This window comes from Corvus hawaiiensis, chromosome 2, assembly GCF_020740725.1.
Source record: "Corvus hawaiiensis isolate bCorHaw1 chromosome 2, bCorHaw1.pri.cur, whole genome shotgun sequence".
Lineage (NCBI taxonomy): Eukaryota > Metazoa > Chordata > Aves > Passeriformes > Corvidae > Corvus > Corvus hawaiiensis.
Genome location: NC_063214.1, coordinates 70,958,854 through 70,983,651, shown reverse-complemented (window position 1 = coordinate 70,983,651; position 24,798 = coordinate 70,958,854). Strand labels below are relative to the sequence as shown.

Here is a 24,798-nt window from a genome sequence, read left to right as displayed (position 1 = left end):
GTAGAGTTTCTTGTTAATATCTGGTTTGAGAGTCTGACAGAAGTCAGCACTTCAGTGCATTCTCTTTAGCACCTCAGAACTGAAAGAAGTAATTGAACAATATAGGTATTAAAGAAATGTCTTTATTCTGTTTCACTACTCAATTTACAATTAGACATGTTAAAGGACTCTCATTGAAAGTACTGATATTAATTTAATGTAAACAATGACCGCTTTGTGCAATGTGTGCCAACCAATGCATTAAGAACAACTACAGAAACAGAATGGTCAAGTGATTTCCATGGTAATTTGCACAGTAGGTTTCTTCTACAAATCAATTGTACAAACATAATAAAAAAATAGGCATATTTTCATAAAATAAATATTACCCATTTAACTGAAGACTATAAAACAGGACAGAAAATACAGGCAATCCATATGGGGGGGGATCCTTAATCACTTCTCACATTCACCCATTTCTGCTGTTACCTTTTTCTTACCTTTAAGAGAACACTAACACAGGATGAAATTAAATACTTTAGTGATAGCTTTTTTACTTGTGAATACTTCAAAAGCCTCTGATCATTGAACATTATAAAAACAATCAAGAAGTTTAGTTAAAAAGTAAAACCAAATTTTAATTCTACATGTAACTCAGAAAATTTCAGAAACAGATCATAATTTGGACTACCCTGCTTAACGTTTATTAAATTTACATTACTATTTTAGTAATCACAATTGCAAAAATAAATGCTTTGTACAGTCCTTTCCATTGATTATTGTTAAAATTATCATGAGAAACAGAAATGACACAGGTCATATATATAACTTTTAAATCTCAGGCAAGTTGTATCCTGCTTTTGAGTGACAAAAGTTAGAAGCTAAAGCTAAGAACATTTTGAAGGCCCTATTCTATAAAATTCGTTTTCCAGAAGTCTGAGTTAATTTCCTATTTTTTAAAAAAATCATTCCTTAACAGTTATCAATTCGGTGTATTTCCAGCTTCTGGGCACTGTTTGAAGATCATGAAATAGCTAATATATGACACTAGATTCCATTACTGTCAATCCCACATGCATTACAGAAATACTGATTAAATTGCTACAGAAGTAAAAATAATGCACACCATATTTGCTCATTAGATTTCTAAACTAAGTTTTTTTATATTTCTTTTTTCAATGTGAGAACTACAATCAAGTGATGCAGACAGACATTTCCCTTTTTCTTAAATGTGCTTTTCAGAAAGCCTTCAATAGGAAATTATTAATGAAAACACTTCAAGAACTGTTCAATTCAAACAACACACAACTCTCAGGTCTAACATACTGATTTTAATGCCATGAGATTCTGTTCACACCTCCCCTTATGAGGTTTTTTTACAATACTGTCTTGCCTTCAAATTTAGGTCTGACCAATAGGTTTTGGGCCTAGTGTGCCAATAGCTCCTCATCAGCCACTGTCTGTCACTTTGGTACAAGCTTTTCTGTGGGTTGTGGAATAGAACAGAAAGCAGAACTTCCATCCAGTATCCTGGGACATCCTTGCTATGAAAAGGGAAGAAGACTGCTTCACCTGGAACACTTGTTAGAATGGACTCTTTTTCATTAATCCAACCAAGTTTACCAGAGCTCTACATAAACAGAGCCCAGAAATAAGTGTGTATCCCTTATCTCTTCTTTCCCTCTTACTCACTAGGGCCACAAGATAACCATATGGATTTTTTCCCCTATTCACATTTATAAATTCCAGAAGGTTCTTTTAAAGAAATACAAGCAAATTCAACCAAATCTGATTTAATTACACAAAGGGAGTTCTGGGCTTCTGACCCCGCTCAATCCATCACTTTAATTCATTGATGGTTTTCTTGAAAAGATCAAAGGTTTGCTTGTATTCATACTTTTTGTAACAAATGGCATGCAAAAGTTAATTATATTTTTAAGGATTTATCTTTTTTGTAATTTCTGTAAGCAACATAATAATACTAGGAATTAAGAGTGAAGTGAAATGGTTTACTTTAATAGTAGAAAGGCTGCACCACTTTCTTAGTGATGTACTGAAACCAGTGAATCTTATTGCACCTTCTGAGGTTCCTTCCAAAGGGTACCAGATCATCAGTTTGGACACAAGTGTTCTTTGGAGACACTGGGAGTGTCAGGTGATGAACTCCAAGTTTAGTACTAATGCAATTACCAAAGCAACAACACTACCTTTTGATTTTAAGGTAACCAATAGTACATTTTACTTAAGTACCTGGTAAACCTAACTGACAGATCACAGATTTTTCTCAAACCAAAGAAAAAGTGGTTCAGAGAATTGCTAAACAGCTTCTTTTGACATAAAGCTTATTTTATATTACTAAGAGAACTAAATTTGGTGTTTGCTCTCATCACCCCCCCAGCAATTCACTTTAGTCCAGTGACTTACTCTTGGTACCAGTGCCAGTATTTATGACGCCACACAATAAATCTGGTTAGAGACAAGCAATCCAAATCCAGACTAATAGCCCTTTTTCTTTTCCACAAAGAAAAATGTCCCTCATGCCCTTAGGAGGGACAAATCTTAAAATGTAGGTGCTTTTGCAGTTATATTGGTTCCTATGCAAGTTATCCTAGGCTGTTCATGGAATCCACCCTAACCACAGAAGGAATACAATTCTGAAAAAAACCTATTGTTTCTCTGTACCAAATCTAGACACCTTAATTTTCAAAAAGGATCACTTAATGATACCAATAAATTTCTTAATAAGACCTGAAAAATTCCATATTATTTTAAGAACTCCCTTAATATATACCAAACAGTTTATTACACTTGCATTAGAAAAGCAAAATTGTATGTATAATCCAGGTAATTGAGGTCATATGTATAAAAATTTATTAGACACCACAGCTTAAGTTCTCCATCAGAAGACTACATACCACTTTTGTGAAACCCCTGAACTTGATTTTCATTTTTCCAAGTAGAAATGTTGCAAGTTGCATTTTGACCAAATACTGTGCTATGTGTTTTGGCTTTTTGGAAGCAGCATTGCTTCTCTGGAGATTTTGCTCTCAGCAACTGATTGTCCTTATGGCTTAAAGCAGAACACTCCTAGGTGAATAAGAAGAAGTTAGTTTTAAAACCATTCTAACAGAAATTCTCCAAAAGAAACAAGATCCAAGCTTGCTATCTGCAAATTTCAAGTATAGTAAGTACTTCAGGTACCAACTCTGCCCTTCTGAAATGAGAAAGAAATGAAGTAACATCTTTTCTCTACACAGGTCTTTGGAACATGCCATCTTCCAAGAACCACCTCATTTCAAGGGCTCACATGCTCTGAATGAGCAAGACTTGAATCTTTCAGCCTGCAATATCTGTGCTTTTTTTCTTTTCATTCCCTGGGAGCTCTCAATTGTAGGATTTGAATGAAGCGCTTAATGCCTTCACACTTTAATCCTAGTCTAAAACCCAAATATGGTATAGTCAGGATCCAGCAGTTCAAAGACTAACAGTGGGAAAAGGCAGCTGCATGACATTGGCCAAGTCCCTCTAGGACAGGTTTGATACCAGACAATTGATTCTGCTAAGTACATTCACACAAAATCCATGTCCTACGGGGTGACTGGGGCAGGATCGAAGATTGAGTATTTTTAGAAGTTAATGACAAAATATCCGTCTGTTGTTCTTGTATGGGCACATTTGTCCTAATCTTAAATGAACAGAGTTTACAATTTGATGTCAGTACTCTATAAGACACCATCAGTCTGCACTTCCCCTTGGCAGAGAGGTGGCTTTTAGCATGTCACATCCAGAAGTGAAGTCAGGGCTGAATGGGTTTACTTAAGGTTTTTTTATAATCTAGTAGTAATGGTTAGTACTGTCTCCCCTTGAAGGACTTCCAAGACAAAGCAGACCATAAACTACTAGTTTGTAGCACCATGTGACCGTAATTACTGAGAGGAGATGATCTTTGCTCTCTTCTCCAAAGAAACTAACTTGCTACTCTGGAAGAAGTAGAACTCCTTCCTGTCAGTCACAAGATTAAGAGTTTAGGAGCCTTGCTGGATATGTATCGTCTTTTGTAATTTGTTTTTCAAATAGGGCTTGTAATCAAAAGACTGCACCTATGCAGAAAGTTCCCCACCAAGTCAGTGTGCCAGGTGTGGTCTAGGACTTGATGCTAAGTTTATAAAAATTAACAGTAGACAATTTTTCCCCAGAAATGTCCTTCTCCACAGGCACATTTTTAAAAACTTAGCAATAAATGAAGCAGCAAGAACAAAAGAAACAAAAATAAGAGACAGACTACAATAGTCATGAGCAGCCTCGCTACTACTTTTCATGCATATACCTCAGTTTCCTCCAAGACAACCTTTGCTTTTATCATAAACCATATTAATTATATTGCCAGTTTAAGGTATTCGTCCTGTGTTTATTCAACATAGTATCTGAAATGATGCTACATTAACATCTTTATTATCACCTGATAGTCTCTCCCCTCAGGCTCCCTGCAACTAAATAAAATGGGGAACGGATGCTTTAGATGGGAAGCCTATCACTTTTTTACCACAATTTAACTCCTACCTTTGTTCTAAGCAGCTGAGATTTATTCTGAAACACGACAGTATTCACATCATTTTCTCTGCAACTGTTTTCAGCCCCTGCAGTATCCATAATGCTGTTTCCAGAAGTCTGTGTATTGTAACCACTGTCCACCTGAAATCAAAAAGCAGGGCTTGGAAAATGTACCGTAATTTAACACAATTAAATCCCTCAGATACCTGATATGATTTGCATTTGATTAACAGAACTTAATCCAACAAACCAATTATGACCGGTTAATAACAAAAGCAAATTGTAAGCATGTCTGCCAGAATTAGTTTGGATTAAGTTAAATATACTACTGCACATAGCAACACAAAAATAATTATAATTGCTATGCTAACTCCACCGAAAGAGAGGATGGAGGGAAGGGATAAATGTCATGATACCACCTGCATGCCATATGAAGTAAGAGAAAATAACAATTACTTCCATATTAGTATACGTATTCCACGTTGAGCTCAGTTTTACAGAAAAACAAAAAAGTATTTTTATTTTTACCTGAATACTACTGTTGTCACAAGGAATTGCGCTGCTTTCTGCAAGAGGTGACATGCACATGCGAGAGCTTTCAATACTGAAAGTAATGCCTGTCATAAAGCTGGCCATTGGTGTATTGCTACTGCCAATTGCTTCTTTTATCCAAGTGTTTTCCTCTGACACTTCAGCTGCATCAGCCATGTCTACAGTATTATTTTCCTTTAAGCTTTCTATATCCTGAAATGATGACAACCTTTGATGACAACCTTCTGAGTGATCTGGTGCAATGGACACAGTTGTCACCACAAGATGTGTACCATGCGCAAAAGTATCACCATCTTCCTGACGTAAGTTTATTCCATTATCCATTTCTGGGAACCGAGCTTCTGCTGGAGAAGCGTTTTCCTTGTCTTCCTCATCCTCATCATGATTCTCAACTGCAATTGGTATTCTAATGACAGAAGTCTGATATTTGGCAGTTCCTCTACAGGCTCCAAGCCTCATAGGAGAGCAATTTTGAATTGGAGAACAACCATCTATGTAAGGACTTCTCGTACTTGGGGGTGTCATTATATTTGAGGAAGAAGGAATGTCTGGAGAACGAAAAGTAAATTTTCTTTGGTCTGAAAAAAAAATGAGAGAAGTTTAACTCCACCTGATAGCTGATACAAAAATTCATCATTCTCAAAGCCCTACAGTCCACTGAGTAATTTATACCCAACTACAGAGTATTTCACTGACTGTTGCCTCCCAACCCAACCAAACAAGCAACACCAAAAACCAAACCAACCACCCATATATTTTAACTACCATGATAAAGGCAAGTTTTTATCTCATTTCATCATCAAATTTCTTTTCTATGACATGATTTGCTATATTGGAGACCTCGTATTTTCAAATGTCACTACTATACAGTATTCAAAGGAAAATGTGTGAACGCTGGTTCTGTTTTTTTTTGTGAACAAGTATCAATACACAATCTATAGGCATTTAAATTTTTGGCAGCAATGAAGTTTAAGATCGAACAAGTGAGAAAACATCTATGCAAACTCCACATATAAAAGTGTAAAATATGTTTAATCAAAATGTGTAAAAATCATGTATAAACAGGTATAATCATGTTTAAACAAGGTATTAAGCCTTACCAGGTGTGGACACAGCATGAAACAGTGACATTTTCTAGAGCAATGAGGACACAAAATGTTTGTGATTTCTCACTAGTCATTTCATTTCAAATAATCTTCAAGCTGGCATGATTTGAAAGATCAAGCTAAAGATTCTTTGCCCATTAACATTAAAATAATTCAGGGCCAAATCAGAATTGTAATCTGACTCAGTTCAGGCATGTGGCTTTAGAAGCCCTCCCACATTAAATTAACCCTTTTAACTTTTCTTCATTCTTATTAGGTCTCAATGCCTTCTTCCAAAATATTTTCTCTAGTTCATCTGTTGCAAGTATATACATTTCATTGTTTCATGTGTTTCACTGCTGCACAGATGTGTCATATAGGAGGAGACTGCTGGTCTGCCAAGCACAGGAACTCATCTCCAAACAGAAGCAGGTTCCACTAAGAATTTTTAAGTTTTTATAATAAAAATATATTACTCAAGATAGAGTAAGACATATACAGTTAAGCCATACCTGAGAGTGGTGTTTTTCTTATGCGAAAAGCAATTGGTGAAAAAGCGGGAGAACCATTATGTGCAGGAGACCCCTCTGAAAACGTGGGACTGGTTATACTTCCCAGACTATAAGCTCTTGTTCCTCCCTGAATAGGACTTGATGAAAACTGACCCTTCAAAATAAAAAAAATCAAATCCACAGAGCATTATTTTCATAATCTAAACTTTGGCTAATATGTATATATAAAATTGTTCTAACTAAAAAGCTTAATATGGCAGCACTGGGAAAGACTAATCCTTTACAATGACAATCTCTATCATTAGTTTAGCTTCAATATTTCAATTGCAGCTCTTCATCTGGACCTTATGCCTCCACACAAGGGAAAAGAGCAATGGACTCAAGCTGTCACGTAATATCAGCTAGGACTGTTTTATCCATTATATTTAAGAACTGTGAGAAACCTAAATAGAGAATTAATGCCATCTGTGTATCTAGTCAAGTGTTTAATCTAAATTTCTTACTCATATCACTGCAGATGAAAGTCAGCCACTATTTATATCTTAATGTAATCCATGTTAACTAAATTCAGCAGCAGATAAAAGACAGAAGTATTTCTCCTTAAGAAAACAGCATAGTGGTCATGACCTTGCTTAAGACTATCATGCAAAAAACCAACCAAACAAAACAAAAACAAAACCAAAAAACCCCAACCAAACAACAGCAAAAAAAACCAACAAAACCCCACCAAACCAAAACATACCCCCTCACCCCCACGTCACTTCCAGCACTGTAATTATATTGTAGGAATTCTTTACTAGGTTACCTTTTCTTTAAGCTACACTACCCTAGTGTAGGTAGGTTTTTTCCATGCACTTCAACCACAAAACAGGTAAAACTGTATCACCTAAACCACTTTAGGTGTGCTTTGTCCACATGGGGATAAGGTTCATTTTGTTTAATTTAAAAATGGACATTACATTCTGTGTTTTAATAAATGTCTACTCATCTGAAAACTCTGGCCGATGGGAAAAAAAAAAAGCATATTTAGCACTGCACTTCAAAGATCCACAAGTCATTTCTTCCACTACAAATGAGTTTATGAGATTTAAGGGAAATAATTATATTACATGTTCATATCAACTGGTATTGTAGACAGCAATTCATGGATTTAAACGGGACTTTTTTGTATACACATTTTATCAAAAAAAGAAAGGTTTTAACATGCTTTCAGCAAGTCATATTTTAATTCTTACTACCTTTTCATAACAAAATTAAAACATAATTCCCTCTATGAAAGAATAGCAGCATAAAAAAAAATTTGAAATAATAAAAAGTCAGTAATATATTCTTTCAAGACTTTTGTTCACAATTTTTTTTCAGAATCTGGAATTTGAAAAAAAAACCAAAAACCCAAGAAAACCCAAATAAAAAAACCACCATCTTTTAGTCTAACACCTACTCTCTCATAAAGTACATCCCACCCAGCCCACAAAACAGGCTACTTACTGAACTAGATGTGTCCAGGGGGCTTCTGCACCGGACTGGAGATAATTCTATTGAACAAAGCACTCCAAGTGGCTGACTACCACATGGACTATGCAGAGAAGGGGACAAACATGCCGATACATTCCCATTTTCTTCCAAAAACAGCTTTCTTCTGAGTGATGAAGAGCTCAGATTTTCCTGAGACTGATCTGCAAATTCATCAGTTCTAAAATATTCACCTAGAAATGTGGGGGAGAAATTGTTTCCAATAAGAACGCAGGAAAAAAATACATTCCATTACAGAGACATATATAATTATATTAAAACATTTAATCCAATTTACCAATACAGCAACTGATTAATCTGTTTAGGCACCTATCCCAAAGGACTGCTTGTCATCCCTACAAAATGTCACCTCTGTCTACTAAGGTTCATTCCACTTTTGCCCATCATCCCTTAACACTAAAGTCTGAATTTAAAAAATTTAAAAATATTTGCTTGTATCTACTTCTTGGTCTTCTCCCAGAATTGTATTACTCCTCACATCTGAGCTGTCAAACATGGATTATTTTACTACCCAAGCAAACCTAGACTCTTTTTCAGGTCTCCCATATTCTTTGATGGTCTTCATGATACATCCAGAGGCAAAACAGATTAGACTTGAAGAAAATCTAAGCAGTTAGCAGTTTACAGTAGGAAAGCACAAACTAAGACCCATTAAAATATGCTCAGATTTACCAGATTATTTTAGCTTTTTGCTCTTGCTCTATTCTAGTCGGATGTTCCCTGTAGGAGAGATTTTTCATGAATTCCCAAACTATGTATTGATGGAAGCATTTGTTAAGACAAAAAACAAAGGCAATAGATACGGTTCCGGTTTGTTGGCCCACAATCCAGGTTCTGAATTTCAACACTGGGACAGAAGCATGCAGCCAAAATGCTCTGAGCTGGCTGTACCCACTGTCCCACCTATGAACTGGAAGATCAGCCCCTTCCAGCCCCCTTGCCTGAGAAGGTGGCAGCAATTGCTTGATGTAGCACTTATAATCAGACAGTTAATTTGGACTCTTGCCTCCTATCTCAGTAGTCACGGCTTTTTTGCCACCATACAACTTCTATTCCCCACCATGGCTTCAGGTACACTAAAGGCAGAGCTACAGCACAGCTTTACTCAATGCAAGGTTGGGCTTGGAGCCTCCTGGCCAGCATCTGTAACCAAACAGCTCTGCTAAGACAAATTACTGCTCTGTTTGGGGGAGCACGGGGTATCTTCTGTTTATAACCTTTCAGGCATTCAGAACTGTTAACCAATTTCATAGAATCACAAAGCATCTGGAGTTGGAAGGGACACACAGGGATCATTCAAGTCCAACTCTTGGCCCTGCACAGGACACCCTAAGAGTCACACCTTGTGCCTGAGAGCATTGTCCAAATGCTCCTGAACTCTGCCAAGCCTGGTGCTGTGACCACTGCCCTGGGGAGTCTGTTCAGTGCTCAACCACCTCTGAGTGAAGAATCTTTTCCTTATATCCAACCTAAACCTCCCCTGACGCAACTTCAGGCCATTCCCACAGGTCCTGGCACTGGTCAACACAGAGAGAGATCAGTGGCTGCCCCTCCTCTTTCCCTCATGAGGAAGTTGTAGATGGCAATGAGGTCTCCCCTAAATCTCCTCCAGGCTGAACAACTTCCAGTTGCCCTCCATATCCCTTCTTTTTTATCTTTACATCCACACTCATATAATTTTATTTCCGCCGTCGATATCACCGTGTCCTGCAGCCGTAGGGAGGAGGAGAGAAGATCCAGCAGGCAGGAATTGTGCAGCAAGATTGATTTATTTAATTATTTTACAAACTCTTTTATAGACGTTTTTCTTCATAGTCTAATTGGACAAAGGATCAGCCACCCCTTGGGGGTGATTGGCTAAAATCCTAAAACATCCATTGTCAAAATATTTTTCTATTGTACCATAAACAAAGCTCTGCAAGGTTGCAGGTGTTTCATTGTTTACAGAACTTCTGCTATTATCTTCCATGAGAGAGAAAAGTATCTCACGGTTTAGAAGAAGCAGGAAGAATTCCTTGCTAACAGCATTTTTGTATCCACATAATTTAAGTCACGCGTCCCATGAAACATGCAGTAACTGTCTATTTAGAATATATACTTAAAACTTTCATTCATACCTTGTTTACAGTATTTCACAAGACACACACCCAGCCAACAGTACAAAACCAAGTTTTCTATTTAGACATTCATAATTAAATTTAGATATTGCATGACATACCTAGTATTTTCTCTAAATTAAAATCCACTGGCAAAGACAGTACTGTCTGACAAGCAGCTGCAATGAATAAAACCAACAAAATTAGCTTACAGTGACCTTTTACTAAAGCTGTAGAAACAAAATTCACTTTCAAACTGCACTGCAATTGAGCTATTTAAATTACAGCTGCAATAAAGAAGTGTGTTAATTAAAGTACGATTCTGATTTGACAACACTACACGCAGCACACTAGGCTTAGAGATAAAAACCCAAGAGTTTTAAGAATGCCTCTCTAGAGGCTTTTATGCTGAGAAGAGAGGTCTCTGAGAAAGGAGGGATTCAAAAGGGAAGTGGCAGAAGAATCAAAATACCTTGGGGAAAAACAGTATGTATTTATCAAAAATGATGCAGTTTAAAAGATGTATTAAGACTTCTGATATTTACAGAAAAGAATCACGATTCTCTAACCCAAACCAATCCAACATATTAAAGGTTTCTTGAAACTGTAATTTATTGTAAACCTGAAGTACACATTCACTTTTTAATCCAGAAAAAGTATATATACTGAGTTGGAAAAAAATGCTCTCCCACAGTCTACAGGGGACTTAATTTTTTACTTGAAAAAATACAACAGAGTATAATAGAACAAAATTACTATGAGAAATGGGTATTAAAATTAATAGTAATACACAGTTCAAGAAAAACTATTTCTACAGTTATACTAACAAACAAATAATTTCCTTTTGAAATTGAATAGCCATTAGAAATGGGTTATTTATCTTCAGAGAAAGCCTGTAATTTTAGGCATTGCCTTTTACTCACCATTGCTTTTCCCAGGCTGCAAGCTCAGCTGTCTTCCAATGGGAGAAATGTTATTTATATCTATGGCTGTAAAAGAGAACTTGAATTTAAACACGCACCGCACACAGAGTTTTGAAATGTTGCAACACTAAGTTACAATACTTAATACAACCAAACGAAATTTTTGCATCAATGTTTGGAAGAGATTAGAAAGGAGTACTGAAAAAAGGTTATCACTATAGCTATCAAGAGAATTTCAGCACATTTCTATTCAAAAAAAAGCTTAGTGAAGTAGCATCGACACTGCCCAAAACTTTGTCTCCTCCTGTCCCTACACAAGAGAGATTTAAAACAGACTAGTTCATGCTTAGCTGAACAGGCTGTGTTCAGGTAAAACCTATTTCCAGAAAATCATTCAGTCTGGACTGGAGAAAGGTGAAGAAACACTTCATCTTTTTTATACAGCTCAAGAACACAGACCATTTTCTTTCACCATTCACTTTACCAGATCTCAGATTATGCCTTATGTTCTCTGCCCCAAAAGTGACCATCTTACCACTGACAATTAAAAATACGCTATCCACAAGCTGTATGTCCTTGATAAAAAAATTTAACAGCTTAGCCTTTTCCAAATCTTGCAAAAATCCCCACTTATTTAAGACTTTCATACCAAACAACAGGACATGCAAACAATACATTACAGCTGACATTTGCCCATCTTGTAATCCATTTGTTCTGTATTCTGCTGGTTATATATAAACTTCAATAAGAGCATTAAGAACAAAATCTAACAGTGGCATAAATGAAATAAACTTAGAAAACCCATGACTAGTGGCAGTGAGCTAGAAGGATGACAACAGGAATTTATGCTGCAAATAAGGGTAAAAGAACACAGAATTCCATTTATGATATGCTTATACGGTGAGGAAAGCAGTCGGAATAAGAGGACGTGCAAATATCTGAAGAAAAAAGTGAAGTAGAAGACTTGGCTATTAGCAGGATCAACAAAGTTGATAGTTAGAGATACAAAGTTATGTGTGTAAAATGGTTGCAGACAGGTTATTAAAGTAGAAAAATTTAAGAACAAAGACCAAGAATAACAAAAAGGAAAAATGATATAAGGCTTTCCATTCATGAACAATTCTTAAACAAAGAAAGCACTTGGAGAGAAGAGCTGAAAATCAATCAGTTGTGCCGTATTTTATCACTGGTTCTTATAATTTAAATTGAGATTAAAAAAAAATATGCTTGATAATTTCTCCAAAAGCTACTTTATTTTGGGTGGACAACAAAAGCAACTTACATTTAGTTGAATTAAACTGAGAAACTTGCTTGCCTTCATGTTCAATCCAAGGAGAAGGAACTATGAGTTTTTTTGTGAAAAACTGGAGTAGAATAAAAACAAACCATCTGAGCACTTTTTAAAATTTTCAACTTAAATTTAGACTAGTATCCTGAACAAGAAAAAAAACGTAGAACATTTCATTATTTTAGGACCAAAGAGATTAAAGAAAAAAACTATTTGATTTGAAGACCCCTGTGTTCTTTATGACACATAGCACTTCAGATCTTTCAAGTCTGCAGAGTGAAAACTATACACAAGTTCCATTTAACAATAATTACTCATTTAAAAAGTTGAATTGTCACTACCACGCTTCTTGCATAGTAGTTTAAAGTAATTATTTTTAAATTTTCAGTTTGTTAAGTTTTATTTTGACAATTGAGCTATTTCACAGAAGTGATAAAGAGACACTGTGGTAATAGTAAAAGTGATAAACCGAGGTTTTTGGCAATATTATTAGTGTTAGAGTATTTGGCTAAATTGGTTAGTGGTAAAACACTTTTGAGTACCTGCACTTCAGTCTTTCTCTGTGAACCAGAAACTATCTATCATCACAGCTGCACTGTGGAACACCCTGACACTGAGGAGATGAACACTATCACAAAGCTTCAAGAAACACATGGCAAATCCTGTTCTCACAATAAATGCAAGACTCAAATTAAGTGAAAAAAACTCAGCTTGAAACATCCAACTATCAAAAGCATGATTTTTATCAGAGACAGGGTTTCAAGCTGTTCAGCTGCATAATCCATTACGTTATACCTCACAAAGAGGAAATATCCCTTTTAATGCAGATTTAGAACAACAGAGCATCTTAGCTGCAGGCCAACTACACAGCTCCTTTACAGAATCATAAAACAATTTTTGTAGAGACAGAAACTGATAGACCTGCCTATCACAGCCTTTTTTTTTGTTGTTGTTTTTTAATTGAAATAACATTGAAGATTTCTGTAGTGAATATTTTAAACACTTTACTTTTCCTTATCTACTAGACAAATGAACAGTGAAAAATAAAATGAAAAATGAATGGAAAGATACAAGCTACCAGAATAAAGTCTTCCACCCAACCAAGCAGAATTTGGAAGAAATTAAAAAAAAAAATCACAAAAATTCTGCAATATTTTTAAAAATTTAATGTAACTCCAGCAGTTACTGTAAACCCCCAAATTCTCAGTCATTATTTTTAACCTGAAGTTAACTATTTTATAAGAGTTATATTACAGCTACATTACCACTAGTCAAGAAAAACAAAAGAAAAAAATCTGTTGTTTTGACCTACACGTGTCTGAAAGAAGATGGGAAGAAAAAGTGTGTGTGGATTCCAACTACAACTGCAAGGGATGAGGGTGCAAAATTACTTTCTTACTGAAATATAGGCTTCTGGGTTTTGAAATCCTGTAACAGACGTGGATCTTTTCAGTAGATAAAACAAATCAATATTTGATAGCACAAAGTTTTATTACCTCCTCAATAGCTTTTTGCCTTCTGTCTTCTGTCTCCTTATCAATTCTAAGTAACAAATGAAAAACAACTCAATTATCAAAACCATCACGTAAGTAGAAAAAAAAGTAAAGAACAGCCATATAATGATTTAGAGATGCTCAAGAGAAAATTTATAAATTAAGTTGCACTAAACCCTAAATCTCACTATGTTTTTACATGCAATAGTCTCATACTATAAATTGCACTTTTCAATTCAGTTGATTTGAGAAAGATCTGTACCATTTAAAAGTACATAATTGCAAATATTCCGTTTACTCAGCATGTCTGGACAAAAACTCAATCATAACTGATCTTCTAAAATAATGTCACATGAATATATTTTACTATTAAAGTTAACATGAGATTAGACTTGCACTGTAAAACCCAGCAGAATAAAAAACTGAGCTGTAAAGAATTAAAGGCCAACAGAAAACACTCCAAGAATTTGCACACTCAAATTCCTGACACAGCCCACCTTCCCAGCACAGAATTCTCCCTAGTAAAATACATAGTATGCCACACTTTCTTCAGTTTAGAATACAGTATATTTCAGTTTCTAACAATGAATATGTTTCCTTATGCAGCTTTTAACTTAGTTTTTAAAAAAATATTGTAGTTACTTCAGTTACTTCATGATGTGTGAGATTCTATACTTAGATTTTCTCTAATGGTCACCTTCAAGCCTGACTTTCAGTTACTGCTAAGTAATTTATTGAAATAATTTTTGAAGCTTATAAATATTCATCATTGTCTTAGCTGAACCACCAATACTTTCATATACAGTTAGTATACCTGAATTACCCTTGAATAATTTTAGAAATCAGTCAGATAACAAGATATTATTAGATACACAAGCACACACAAATGTGCCAAATATATAAACTCTCTCTTTTATGCTTATCAGACTTTGAATATATCTGCAATGTTTGTACATGCCACCTTCAATTACGTCTGCCTAGATGATGCTAAAGTGACAGTTCTATGGAGACACTTGCAGAGTAATTGTACCAAAAAAAAAAGCATACAATCACTGTATTTTTATGTATATATATGCACTGAAACATGCAAGCATGGACACAGCAAATCTACATATAGTCAATCTAGCCTCTTTCTAGTCACAGCAGATTATTTTTCAAAAAAATGCATCACAGTGGGTATGAAACAGCAGGACAGACTGGAAGGACCCACAGAGACAATGCATGTTTATATCTATGGGCCACATCACTTATTCCTGGAATTGTCACACAAGCCATCTACATTAAAGCTAGTTTGTCTGAGTAAGGTTCCATAAAGAAGGCAATCAAATCCCTAAAAACTTAAGGCTTAATAATGTATAAAAAGCATTAGTCTGAAACCTACAGGCTGCTAGAGGAAGGACAGGAAACATTAAGACCTGGTGACTCAGATACAGATGGGGGCAGCTACAGTCCTATAGCTTTTATTATTCAAAAACAGAGATGTAGGTTCAGTCAGACACTAAGAACAGCAAGTTACTTCACAGCATTTTTTATGATGAGGATGTTGAAACACTGGAATAGATTGCTTGGAGAGGTGGTAGATGTCCCATCCCTGGAAACATTCAAGATCAAGGTGGATAGGACTGAGCAACCTGATCTAGACAGGATTGGTTTATTATTCTATTCATGCCATGAGGAGCAGTTCTTTCATGCAAGTTTGTATCTGAGAAACGGACAGGAGTCTACAGGATTCACCATTAAGGCCTCCCCTTCGCTACTTCCACCTGGCATGTCATTCTCTAGCACCAGTGTGTAAAACGATCCCTCAAGATAAGCTCCAAATACCAAGACTGTTTTACCCACCCGTTTTCCTCACACAAGTTATTTTCAGAGAAAGGAAAAAAGTTCAGATAAGGTCCCCAAACTACTTCAAGTAACTAGCACTGGTCCCCCCTCCTTCACATTAAGTCTAATCTATATCTTTCGAAGAGAGTGCTAGGGCTTCCCCAACTAATTTTCCCAAGTCTACCCTTCTGCAGGAGCCCCAGAGACCAAAGAAGCCTCCCTGCGGAGCATTCCGAGAATATAAACTGTGTTGTAACAAGGAGCAGAAGAGGGAGCCTGGTAATGATCACTGGCAAGACATTTTCTTGTTTCCACTAACTGGTTTTATCTGGCTGTCTACCAAACTGCAATCAGAGTGGATCAGCAGTTCTTAACATTAAAAGGAAGCAGCACAGAGGCAGCCTCATCTAAATATTATATCCATATCATGTAAAGAATTATGTTAAAAGATTTGAATAAAAGTCTTTAATGCTATGCTGAAATGTCAGTAAAGCAAAAGAACAGTGTTCTAGTATTAAAGCTAAGTTAGCTGCATAAAAATAGATTCTAAGTTACCTAGCACAGCTCAAATACATTCCTTGGCGTCGAATGTCCTCCGAGTCAATTTCCACAGGATTTATTAGAGCAAGCTGGTCAATAGACCATCTGAATTTTCCTGGTGTCTGAAAAAAGAAACGGGCATCTTAATGCTTGCTATTCTAAAAGGATACAAGTAAAATCACAGGACAAATCTCAACAGAACAATACAATCACAGCTTCCATAGAGTTCCTGTCAAAGACAATCAAAAGTGTTTCTATTTAAATGATCTACTGTAAAAAAGAATTAGTTAAGTCAGTCAGGCTTTTTATCCTGGTAGTGGTATCACAATGATTTACAAGATACTATCAAGTGGAAGGTTATAGCTGGTATTTACAAACTGAGGTGTCAGTGTCTTCTCAATTTCTGAGGACAGGTCTACTAAAGATACATAACTTGAGATAAAATTAAATTGCCTCTTGATTGCACAATCCAAACGGTGGTTCTATGAAAATCCAGTATCCACACCTAACCCAAGTCATCCAAACAGTCTTCCTTTCACTTCCCATTTCTAAGAATACCCGAGTTGCAACGCCATGTACATCCTGCAAAGTCTCCCTCATAAATACCGTGCATAAGGCACAATAAAATCCAATTCAGAAATAAAGCAGCTTCACCCGTTTATTTAACAGTTACAAAGTACTGTTCAAATATATTTGGAAAATTATCTACCAAGTGAGTCTTTTTAGTTTCATTATCACAGTATCATCTCTACTGCTTATCACAAAATAATTTCAACTGCAAACCAGTATGTAATTTGCAACTAAAAAAAAAAGTTACAGATACACAAAATCATTAACTTGAATACAAAACCAGCTCACAATAGAAGTGCAATTAAGTTTTATTTGCAACCAGCTTGCTCAGCATCTAACTAGAAACTGGTTTTCTCCACTTTAAGTGGGACCAGAGTACCACATCCAATAACTGTTCTTTATCTACTTCCTACTGGTTTTAGCACTCAAATTGTTAGTATCTAAAACCAAAATAAATTTAGGAGGGGAGGAAGACTAAGTGACAATATCAGTATTTAAAAACAGCATAGTTCTGTAAAGAGCAGAAACTCCAAATGCCACCTAAGTTATTGAGTTTGGTACATACATTAAAGTACACTAAATAAAATATCCTTTTGATGCATTTGAAAATATTAGCACTATATCGGTACAGTTACACAATTAATGAGTAGATCTTACAGATGAGGATTTCGTTGACTTAAAGACTGAAGGACTGGAGACAATCTGCTCCTGAAGAGTATAATAATCACTGGGACTTTCAAACGGATTCAGGATTGTAACTCGTCCTGGAGTTTCTGGTGTTATCTGCATTTTAGCTTCTTCTGTATCACCCATAACACTAAGCTATACCTGAAAAGGAAAGAGGGAGAGCAAAATTAAGGAGAACAATGAAATCACACTTTTGACATTTCAGGGCCATCCTGAAGGCTTTGGGAAGAGAGGAATAATCATTTTAAGGCACCAGGAATACTTCAAAAACTAACAAAAATGAATTTAGCTGTGGCTTGGACCTACTGACATGAAGTTGATAAATAAGACTGGTACGGACAATTACAAATAAATAGAAACTATAAAAACGAGGTAAGAGAGAACATGAAGAGGAGGATTTAAAAAAAACCCACCAAAACGAGGGCAAAACAAGCAGCAAACCAAAAAAATCCCAAATCAACCACCAGAAGAGACCAAACGGCCGTCCTGCCCGCACACGGGACGAGCCCGGCAGCTCCGGCTGCGGGGATGCGCGGCGCTGCCCGAGCGGCCGGGGCGGCAGTAACGCCCCGGGCAGGACCCGCTCCGCCCGGGCGCTGAAACCGCCCGCCCTCCGCCGCAACGGGCGGGGGGCAGCCCCAGCCCTCCCGGGGCCCGGCAGCTCCCGCGCCTCTGGCCGCAAAGGGGACGGGAGCCCCGGGGGAAGCGCCCCCGCTCAGCCCCTTCTCACACTTCTCCCCGGGACGGTGCCACCGCGCCGAGCCACTCGCCGCCTTCCCAAGCTCCCGCCGCCGAGGAGGCGATGCCGGGAATGCCGGGGGTACGGGCACAGCCACCTGCCGCCGTTACCGGGCCGCCGCCACCGCGCCGCTCCCGCCCCCGCCACCCCGGGCGGCTCTTTAACAAGCCCCGCCCCCTCTGCTGACTCTGACCAATCGCGGCGCGCGGTGTGCGCCGCTGGGCCAATGGCAGGGCTCCCCCTCTCTCGAATGGGCCAATCGCCAGGGGCGCCGCCGCACGAATTCAAAGCAAGCCCGCCCCCGCCGCGCTGGCGCTGCGCCGGGGCGTCACGTGCAGCCGGAGGGGCGGGGCCGGCCCGGGAGTGCGCGGGGCGTTCCGGTTCCGGGCGGCGCGGGGTCGCCATGGCGAGCAACGCCGCCAGCCTGAATGCCGTGAGGGAGACCATGGATGGTGGGTGACAGCCACGGGGCAGGGACGCGCAGGCTGCAAGGGAGAGTGAACGCCTGGCCCCGCCGTTGGCCGTGGACAAGGGCTGCCCTCTTGGGAAGAGGGATGCGGGTTGCGGCAGCTGAGAGATGCAGCCCGCAGCAGTTTCTTTTTCACTTCGTGTCACTTCGTGAAACGGTTCAAACACCCCCGCAGAGCGAGTGTCTTTGGACCTGGCGTGGCTTTTCTTGTTTTTTGATTTCGGTTGTTTTTAATTTAACTAACACAGAATACTGGGTGGGGGCTTTTGTGTGTTTATATACATTCATAGATGCGTGTGCATATATACATATTTGCTGCTGTTTCTCGTTCCTTGTGACGGTTAATGCAAGTGCTGTGACCTGGCCCAGTGCATCTTGGGTTTAAGGCGGGAGGCTGGAGGTGCGCGGGACAGAGCGGGGGCCCCGACCCTGTCACGGTGCCAGCGCAGCCCCTGAACTGGTCTGAGCCCCGACATTTTATTCCTGTGCGTGGCTCACGTCAGAAAACCGACGTAAACTGCAAAAAAACAAAAACCAAAACAACAAAAAAAACCCAAAAAACCCGAACTACAACATAGTGAAAAAGCTTTGAGCACAGTAGTCGGTGTTACAGAACTAGAATAGTTTCTGCTATGAAAACAATCCGAAAATGCAGGTACTGTTATGGGATAGGAAATGTGAGAGAAGGGGCAGTGGGAGTACTGGGAAATACTTTGGAGAATGATAGGTCATGAGAAATGTGAGCAGATGAGTAAAGTTTAGATGCTCACTTTTGGCCTGACTGTGAGGAACCAAAGGTGCCATGTTTTGGGCTTGTTTCTCAGTGTAGTGTGAAACTCTGGAATTCCACAAAATGCCTATACCAAAAGCTTATATGCAGAGTGGAAAGCAGCCAGGAAATCTGCTGAGGGTTGTTGAATGTGAAGACTTTCTCTGAAAACGCCCTAATGAGGGAGTAGAGTCTAGGGAGAATGTTCAAGGGGTAGTGCTTTGTTATTTTCTCAGCATCTTCACTTCTCTTGAAGTTACCGCTGCTGTTACAAAAGCATTTCTTAGTACAGACCCTCATGAGTTGAGCTGGTGTAAAAATTAGCATTTCAGCCACTGATCTCCATGCTCTGACCTGCTGCTGGAGGCAAGACAGGACTAGCAGGGTCATTATGGCCCCTGTGATGCTGCAAGAGGGTAAAACCATTTTGTGCAGATAGACTTCTTTGGGAAGGACAGAGAATCTCTGACAACTTCCCTCTTTCCACTTCTGTGGGAATGATTTAGACAGGAGGGACAATAAAGACAAAGTAAGGCTTTTGAGAACAGGTATAGAAAGTGCACTGATCTTTAGATTTAGGAGCCCAGGCTTCCTGTGTAACTATGTGTATATTTTATTTAGGATAGATATAGACATTTAGCAGTTGTTGTTTGTAAAGATGTTAAGAGCTCAGAATTGTTGTGGAGAAACTGCTACATCTCTCTGCCAAAGACACTGCCTCAACACCTAAAGATTAGAAAGAGCTTCATCCCTATCTGGAGTCCAAAAGCACAGAGGGGTCTTACAGCCTACCTTTTACCTAATTGGCAGGCATGTTAATTGTTGAATTCTTCACTTTTTTCTTTAGTTTTTCAAAACCCATTATCCAGTATTAAATTTCCTGAACCAGGAAAGCATGGTGTTTGTGTTAAAAGCTGTAGCTTTTGGCTTATGCTAGAAAATTGAGCATGTTGTTGAAGTTCAAACAGCAATGGACATCTACCATGTTCACACTGTAGAGGTACAGTAGAAGTTAAATGTTGATGAGGAACAATTTTGATCATTGAAATTTTTGTAGTCTGTAGGGACTAAACTGCTTTTTCATTTTTTTCTGTTGCAGTTCTGTTTGAGATTTCAAGAATATTAAACACTGGCTTGGATATGGAGACATTGTCTATTTGTGTGCGGCTTTGTGAACAAGGGATAAATCCAGAAGCATTATCATCTGTTATTAAAGAACTTCGTAAGGCTACAGAAGCTCTAAAGGTAATGCTCTAGTTTAAAAAGCTTATAAATTTGTTTTTAAGAGTAAGATGTACATGCAACTTGCTATGCTTCAGTTTGTAAAATGTAGTTGGGTATGACTCGTTTTTAAATCAAGAAAATTAACTGTTCAATAGAAGAGGCAATAAATACAACTGAATTCAACGTGAAGCAGGAAATGGTACAAATAACATGTTTTGTAGAAAAGAAATAATTAGACTAACTCTTCTGAAGGAAAAGAACCACAACCAAAACTCAAAAATTTTTATTATGGTCACCATTTGTCCCCTTACCTGCATAATATCACAATTAGGTTTTTCCTTTAACCAATATCACCTCATTTCTACAACCTCAGATCTAACAGTATGCAGCAGTGCTTGTAAACAGTTACACGCAGCTTGTTAACATAATCTTACGTATTGCTTTTACCCCCTTAACCTGTGCTTTGAACCTTTCCGAAGACTAACAAGAGGGGATTTTGTGTCGTGTGTGTATGTAGGGCTTTTCATATATGAATATTTACCTGTTTAACTAGTAGAGGGTAACTGTGGTTTAAAAAAACTTCTCGCTTGCCTTTTAAAGGATTTTCATTCTTTACTGTCTACCTAAACATCACAGTCATGACTTTTGTGTTTTGGGTGTTTTTGGTAGGTGGAGGGGAAGCCTATGTCTTGCTTCTGTTCTGAAAGACTGCATCCTTTATTTTTAACTTAGCATTTTTTCTATACTCATGCATATTTTGTATTTGTGTCTGTGCTTAAGCATATGCTTGCATGTTTATTTAAGTGTGTATAAGTAATTGAGGGCTATTTTACTGCTTCCATTGCTTTCACTGCTTTACCATTCCTGCTGCTCTCCTCTGCATGTTTGTCCCATAACTGGTTTAAAACCTACCAGTGTCAGTCTTCAACAACCATGCCTTGTTGACAGGGTTGAGTTATTCAGTAATAAAAATACTTATGTTCTTAATCAAATAATTGGCAGTGTGATTTATGCAGTTATGATTAGTGTCGTTCTTCTGAGTTTTGTGTCAATAATTTGTCTGTGTGGATGGGGTAATAATTACCATAAGTTATATAAAGTAAACTCCAAAGGTAACTATATTTATGCATTTGAGCCTTTCTTGAAAGTATTAGGGTAAAATGTACAAGCTTAAAGCTGCTTAGATACAGGATGTAACACAAGCAAACATCAGTGGCTCTTTTAGTAAAGGGTAGTGGCAGTTGACAGCATTTTTTTTTTTTTTAGAAAATACTAGTGTTCATTAGAAAAAAATGAAAGTAGCTTTTTTTTTAGACCTTTAAGTTCTCTAGGTAAATTTAAAAAGTTACAAGAAAAGATTAGATTTAATCTACGTTATGTCTCTTTTGGTGACTTGGAATAATTTTTTTTCTGTTTCTAGGCTGCTGAAAATATGACAGGCTGACATGGAAGAACATCTCTGCATGAGAAGCATGCCAAGTTAAAATTAACAGGAGCTCTGAAGATTGCCACTATTAAGAAAAAAAAAAAGAAAGGAGTGTATGTGAAGGTTTCAGAGTATTACTGTAATGTTTTTCAAAAGAATGGTGTATATTACAGCTTTGAAAAGTTTTCAATAAGTTCACTAGTAATATTATTACTTGGTATTTTTGTGAACTGTTTGTGAGTATTGTGCAACTGCTCTTCTTTGGCATCCTATACTTCTAAAATCATGCCAGATATTGTACATTTGTTGAATTTAATGTGCACCAACAGATCTTTTTATAATGAGTGTAGCTTTGTTATTGCATCCTTTAGAAGTGCTAGTATATTCTGGGTTTTATCTCTTGCTTTGATGAAAAACTACATGTACAGTTTTAGTCTTGCTTTATGGTCCAGATAAGAATGAAGCCCATACTAACTTTATTTTAGAGGAAGGGCAGTAACTTAAGTCTTAAGCTGAAAGTAATAAATAAAGCATTTTTTAAATAATGTGGCTATTGAATTGTCCTTTTGATTTCAATTCAAATTACTGGGAAACAGTGTTTCACTTAGATAACAAAGGTTCTTCAGCTATCCATGTAGATATGTATGTAAATTTAAATTCTGGATGACATGGAATGTTTCATGGAGATAGCATGCTGCATTTGTTGCACTTATTCTGACTGCAGGATCTAAAGGCTGTATTGTTACTGCAATACAATGGTCAGTGCATACATGAGAAGCATCTGATTTGGTTGATAGGTATCAGTAAGTCTTTAAGCAGCTGCTTGGTACAGGAATGTCTTCTCATTTAGCACTAGTAACCTTCACTGATGGCAAAACAAGTGTTAATTTCCAGTAAGCATCCTTGCATCTGGGAATTCTACTCCATAAGAAAATGTTTTCTTGTGTGTTCTTCATCTGCTGCTGTTTAAGCTTTTTTTTTTATTTAAGGTTTTTTGACTTTTTGTTAATGGTGGTTTCAAAGGTCCTAATGGGACCTTTGAAATTAATTAGGACCTTTAGGTCCTAATGGGACCTAAAGCAACCTGCAGGGTTAATAGGGCAAAGCAGATTTCAAAATGAACCTGGAATCTTAGTTAAGCCTGAAGTTACATTTGTGCAGAGATAAAAAGTTCTTTAAGAGTTTACATCATATACACTCTGGGTCATAGCTCTACAAAAAGCAAGGAAGGAAGCTAAATACTTCATATTGCTGGCAGAGAGAATAGAAAAATATTTATACTGCACTGAATCACTTACCTTTATTTCCAGTTAGCCTCGCCAACAAGTCATTCCAGGAAGATGCTGTAAATAACCAAACTGGGGAATTTTTAAGTGGTTTTATTTTGCACACTCACAGCATCAATTTACAAATTGACTTTAAATGTTCATAACTTGAATATTGACTGTATGAAAATATATCAACAATGAAATTTATCTTAGGAAATCTGAAAATTCAGTAAAATACCATGAAAACTCCAGTCAGATCAGCACAAATGAGCAATCAGCTCTCTTAATTTTCTCTAGACTGAGTAATACATGTCAACAATGAGAAAAGGCTTGGGAAGCATTCTTGCTGGTCTCAGGAGTCACATCTAAGACTGTGAGATTTCCCTTGTATAACTTAAACTCTGAAAGTTTGCTGTAATTATAGCAAATGTACCCAAAATAATACTGAAATTTTATTAGAATACATGTTTCTGCTGGTGCATTTCCTTTTCCTCCATTGCCAGATCTTTGGGTAATACAGGAAGTCTGATGACTTCCCTTGAATGTCACTCTATTGATTAGTTTGCATTTATGTATTTCCAGGGTTTTTTCTGACTTGCTAGCTCAATTTTGGTTTGGGTTCAATGTCTGAAATGCTTAAAACCAGCTTGCAACTGCAATATGAGAATTTATACATAATTGATATAATTTATATGATCTTCAACTGTCCAGTAAATTGCATCTACCATTTTACCATCTGTAAGCGTACAGCTTTTATGTATTTAGACATTTTCTGGTAGACCATTTGTTCTGCAGAATTACAGAAGGGCGTGTGTTTGACATTCAAAACCCCAATTTGATTTCTGTAAAATTAAAAATGCATTATTTCTCTTTATTATGTGGAACTAAATGGTAACATTGGTTACTTAATGTACTAAAGGGAGAACATGCTGTTTCTTAAAGGTGGTGTAAGAAAACTCCTGACTGCTTTTGGTTTGGGTTACCATCCACAACAAATACAATAAGTTTTATTTTTCCTCTTCCTGGTGAAACATGATAAAGAAAATCCCTCTAGTAGAAAGTTTCATACTGGAAATGCTTGTGCTGCAAGGTAAGTGTATCACTTTAATAGCATCCTCACTATGTGAACATGAGTGCTCAGACTTGGCGCTGATGACTGAGAAGTCTTGGCTGCATTTGTAACACACATCACCTTCTATCACATTTAACCAAGAAGCCGAGCAAACAGCACGTGCTTTTCCTCTCTGCTCCTTACTTTCATGCTTTTGGA

The 24,798-nt window shown here is 37.5% G+C and overlaps 2 protein-coding genes across 3 annotated transcripts; one reads left to right on the top strand and one right to left on the bottom strand.

Moving 5' to 3' along the window:
* Nucleotides 1–102: 102 nt before the first annotated feature.
* Nucleotides 103–18,510, bottom strand: BORA (BORA aurora kinase A activator). Of its 2 annotated transcripts, none has more exons than XM_048295573.1 (12): nt 18,364–18,510; nt 17,604–17,774; nt 16,392–16,498; nt 14,016–14,061; nt 12,514–12,595; nt 11,232–11,297; nt 10,431–10,487; nt 8,168–8,385; nt 6,680–6,833; nt 5,059–5,660; nt 4,540–4,671; nt 103–3,066 (listed from the first exon to the last, which is right to left on the bottom strand). In XM_048295573.1, the coding sequence occupies exons 2-12, from the start codon at nt 17,757–17,759 to the stop codon at nt 2,887–2,889; spliced, it is 1,800 nt and encodes a 599-aa protein (XP_048151530.1). In that variant the 5' UTR covers nt 17,760–17,774; nt 18,364–18,510; the 3' UTR covers nt 103–2,886. The 2 variants fall into 2 exon arrangements, with proteins under 2 accessions (XP_048151530.1, XP_048151531.1); XM_048295574.1 differs by lacking the exon at nt 18,364–18,510 and adding an exon at nt 18,047–18,339.
* A 204-nt stretch (nt 18,511–18,714) lies between these two features.
* On the top strand, nt 18,715–22,805 carry MZT1 (mitotic spindle organizing protein 1). The gene is made up of 3 exons (XM_048295562.1): nt 18,715–18,824; nt 20,710–20,855; nt 22,255–22,805. The coding sequence occupies exons 1-3, from the start codon at nt 18,776–18,778 to the stop codon at nt 22,276–22,278; spliced, it is 219 nt and encodes a 72-aa protein (XP_048151519.1). The 5' UTR covers nt 18,715–18,775; the 3' UTR covers nt 22,279–22,805.
* Nucleotides 22,806–24,798: the final 1,993 nt, after the last annotated feature.

Bases quoted from the DNA above. Each gene is read 5' to 3' on its own strand.
- BORA (XM_048295573.1), bottom strand. From the start codon at position 17,759: ATGGGTGATACAGAAGAAGCTAAAATGCAGATAACACCAGAAACTCCA. The intron at 12,596-14,015 runs GTAATAAAACTT...ATTCTACTCCAG, and splicing joins GGCAAAAAGCTATTGAGGAG to TTTTTCACAAAAAAACTCAT. The intron at 10,488-11,231 runs GTGAGTAAAAGG...TATTCATTGCAG, and splicing joins GCAGCCTGGGAAAAGCAATG to CTGCTTGTCAGACAGTACTG.
- MZT1 (XM_048295562.1), top strand. From the start codon at position 18,776: ATGGCGAGCAACGCCGCCAGCCTGAATGCCGTGAGGGAGACCATGGAT. The intron at 18,825-20,709 runs GTGGGTGACAGC...TTTCTGTTGCAG, and splicing joins CGTGAGGGAGACCATGGATG to TTCTGTTTGAGATTTCAAGA. The intron at 20,856-22,254 runs GTAATGCTCTAG...TTCTGTTTCTAG, and splicing joins AGGCTACAGAAGCTCTAAAG to GCTGCTGAAAATATGACAGG.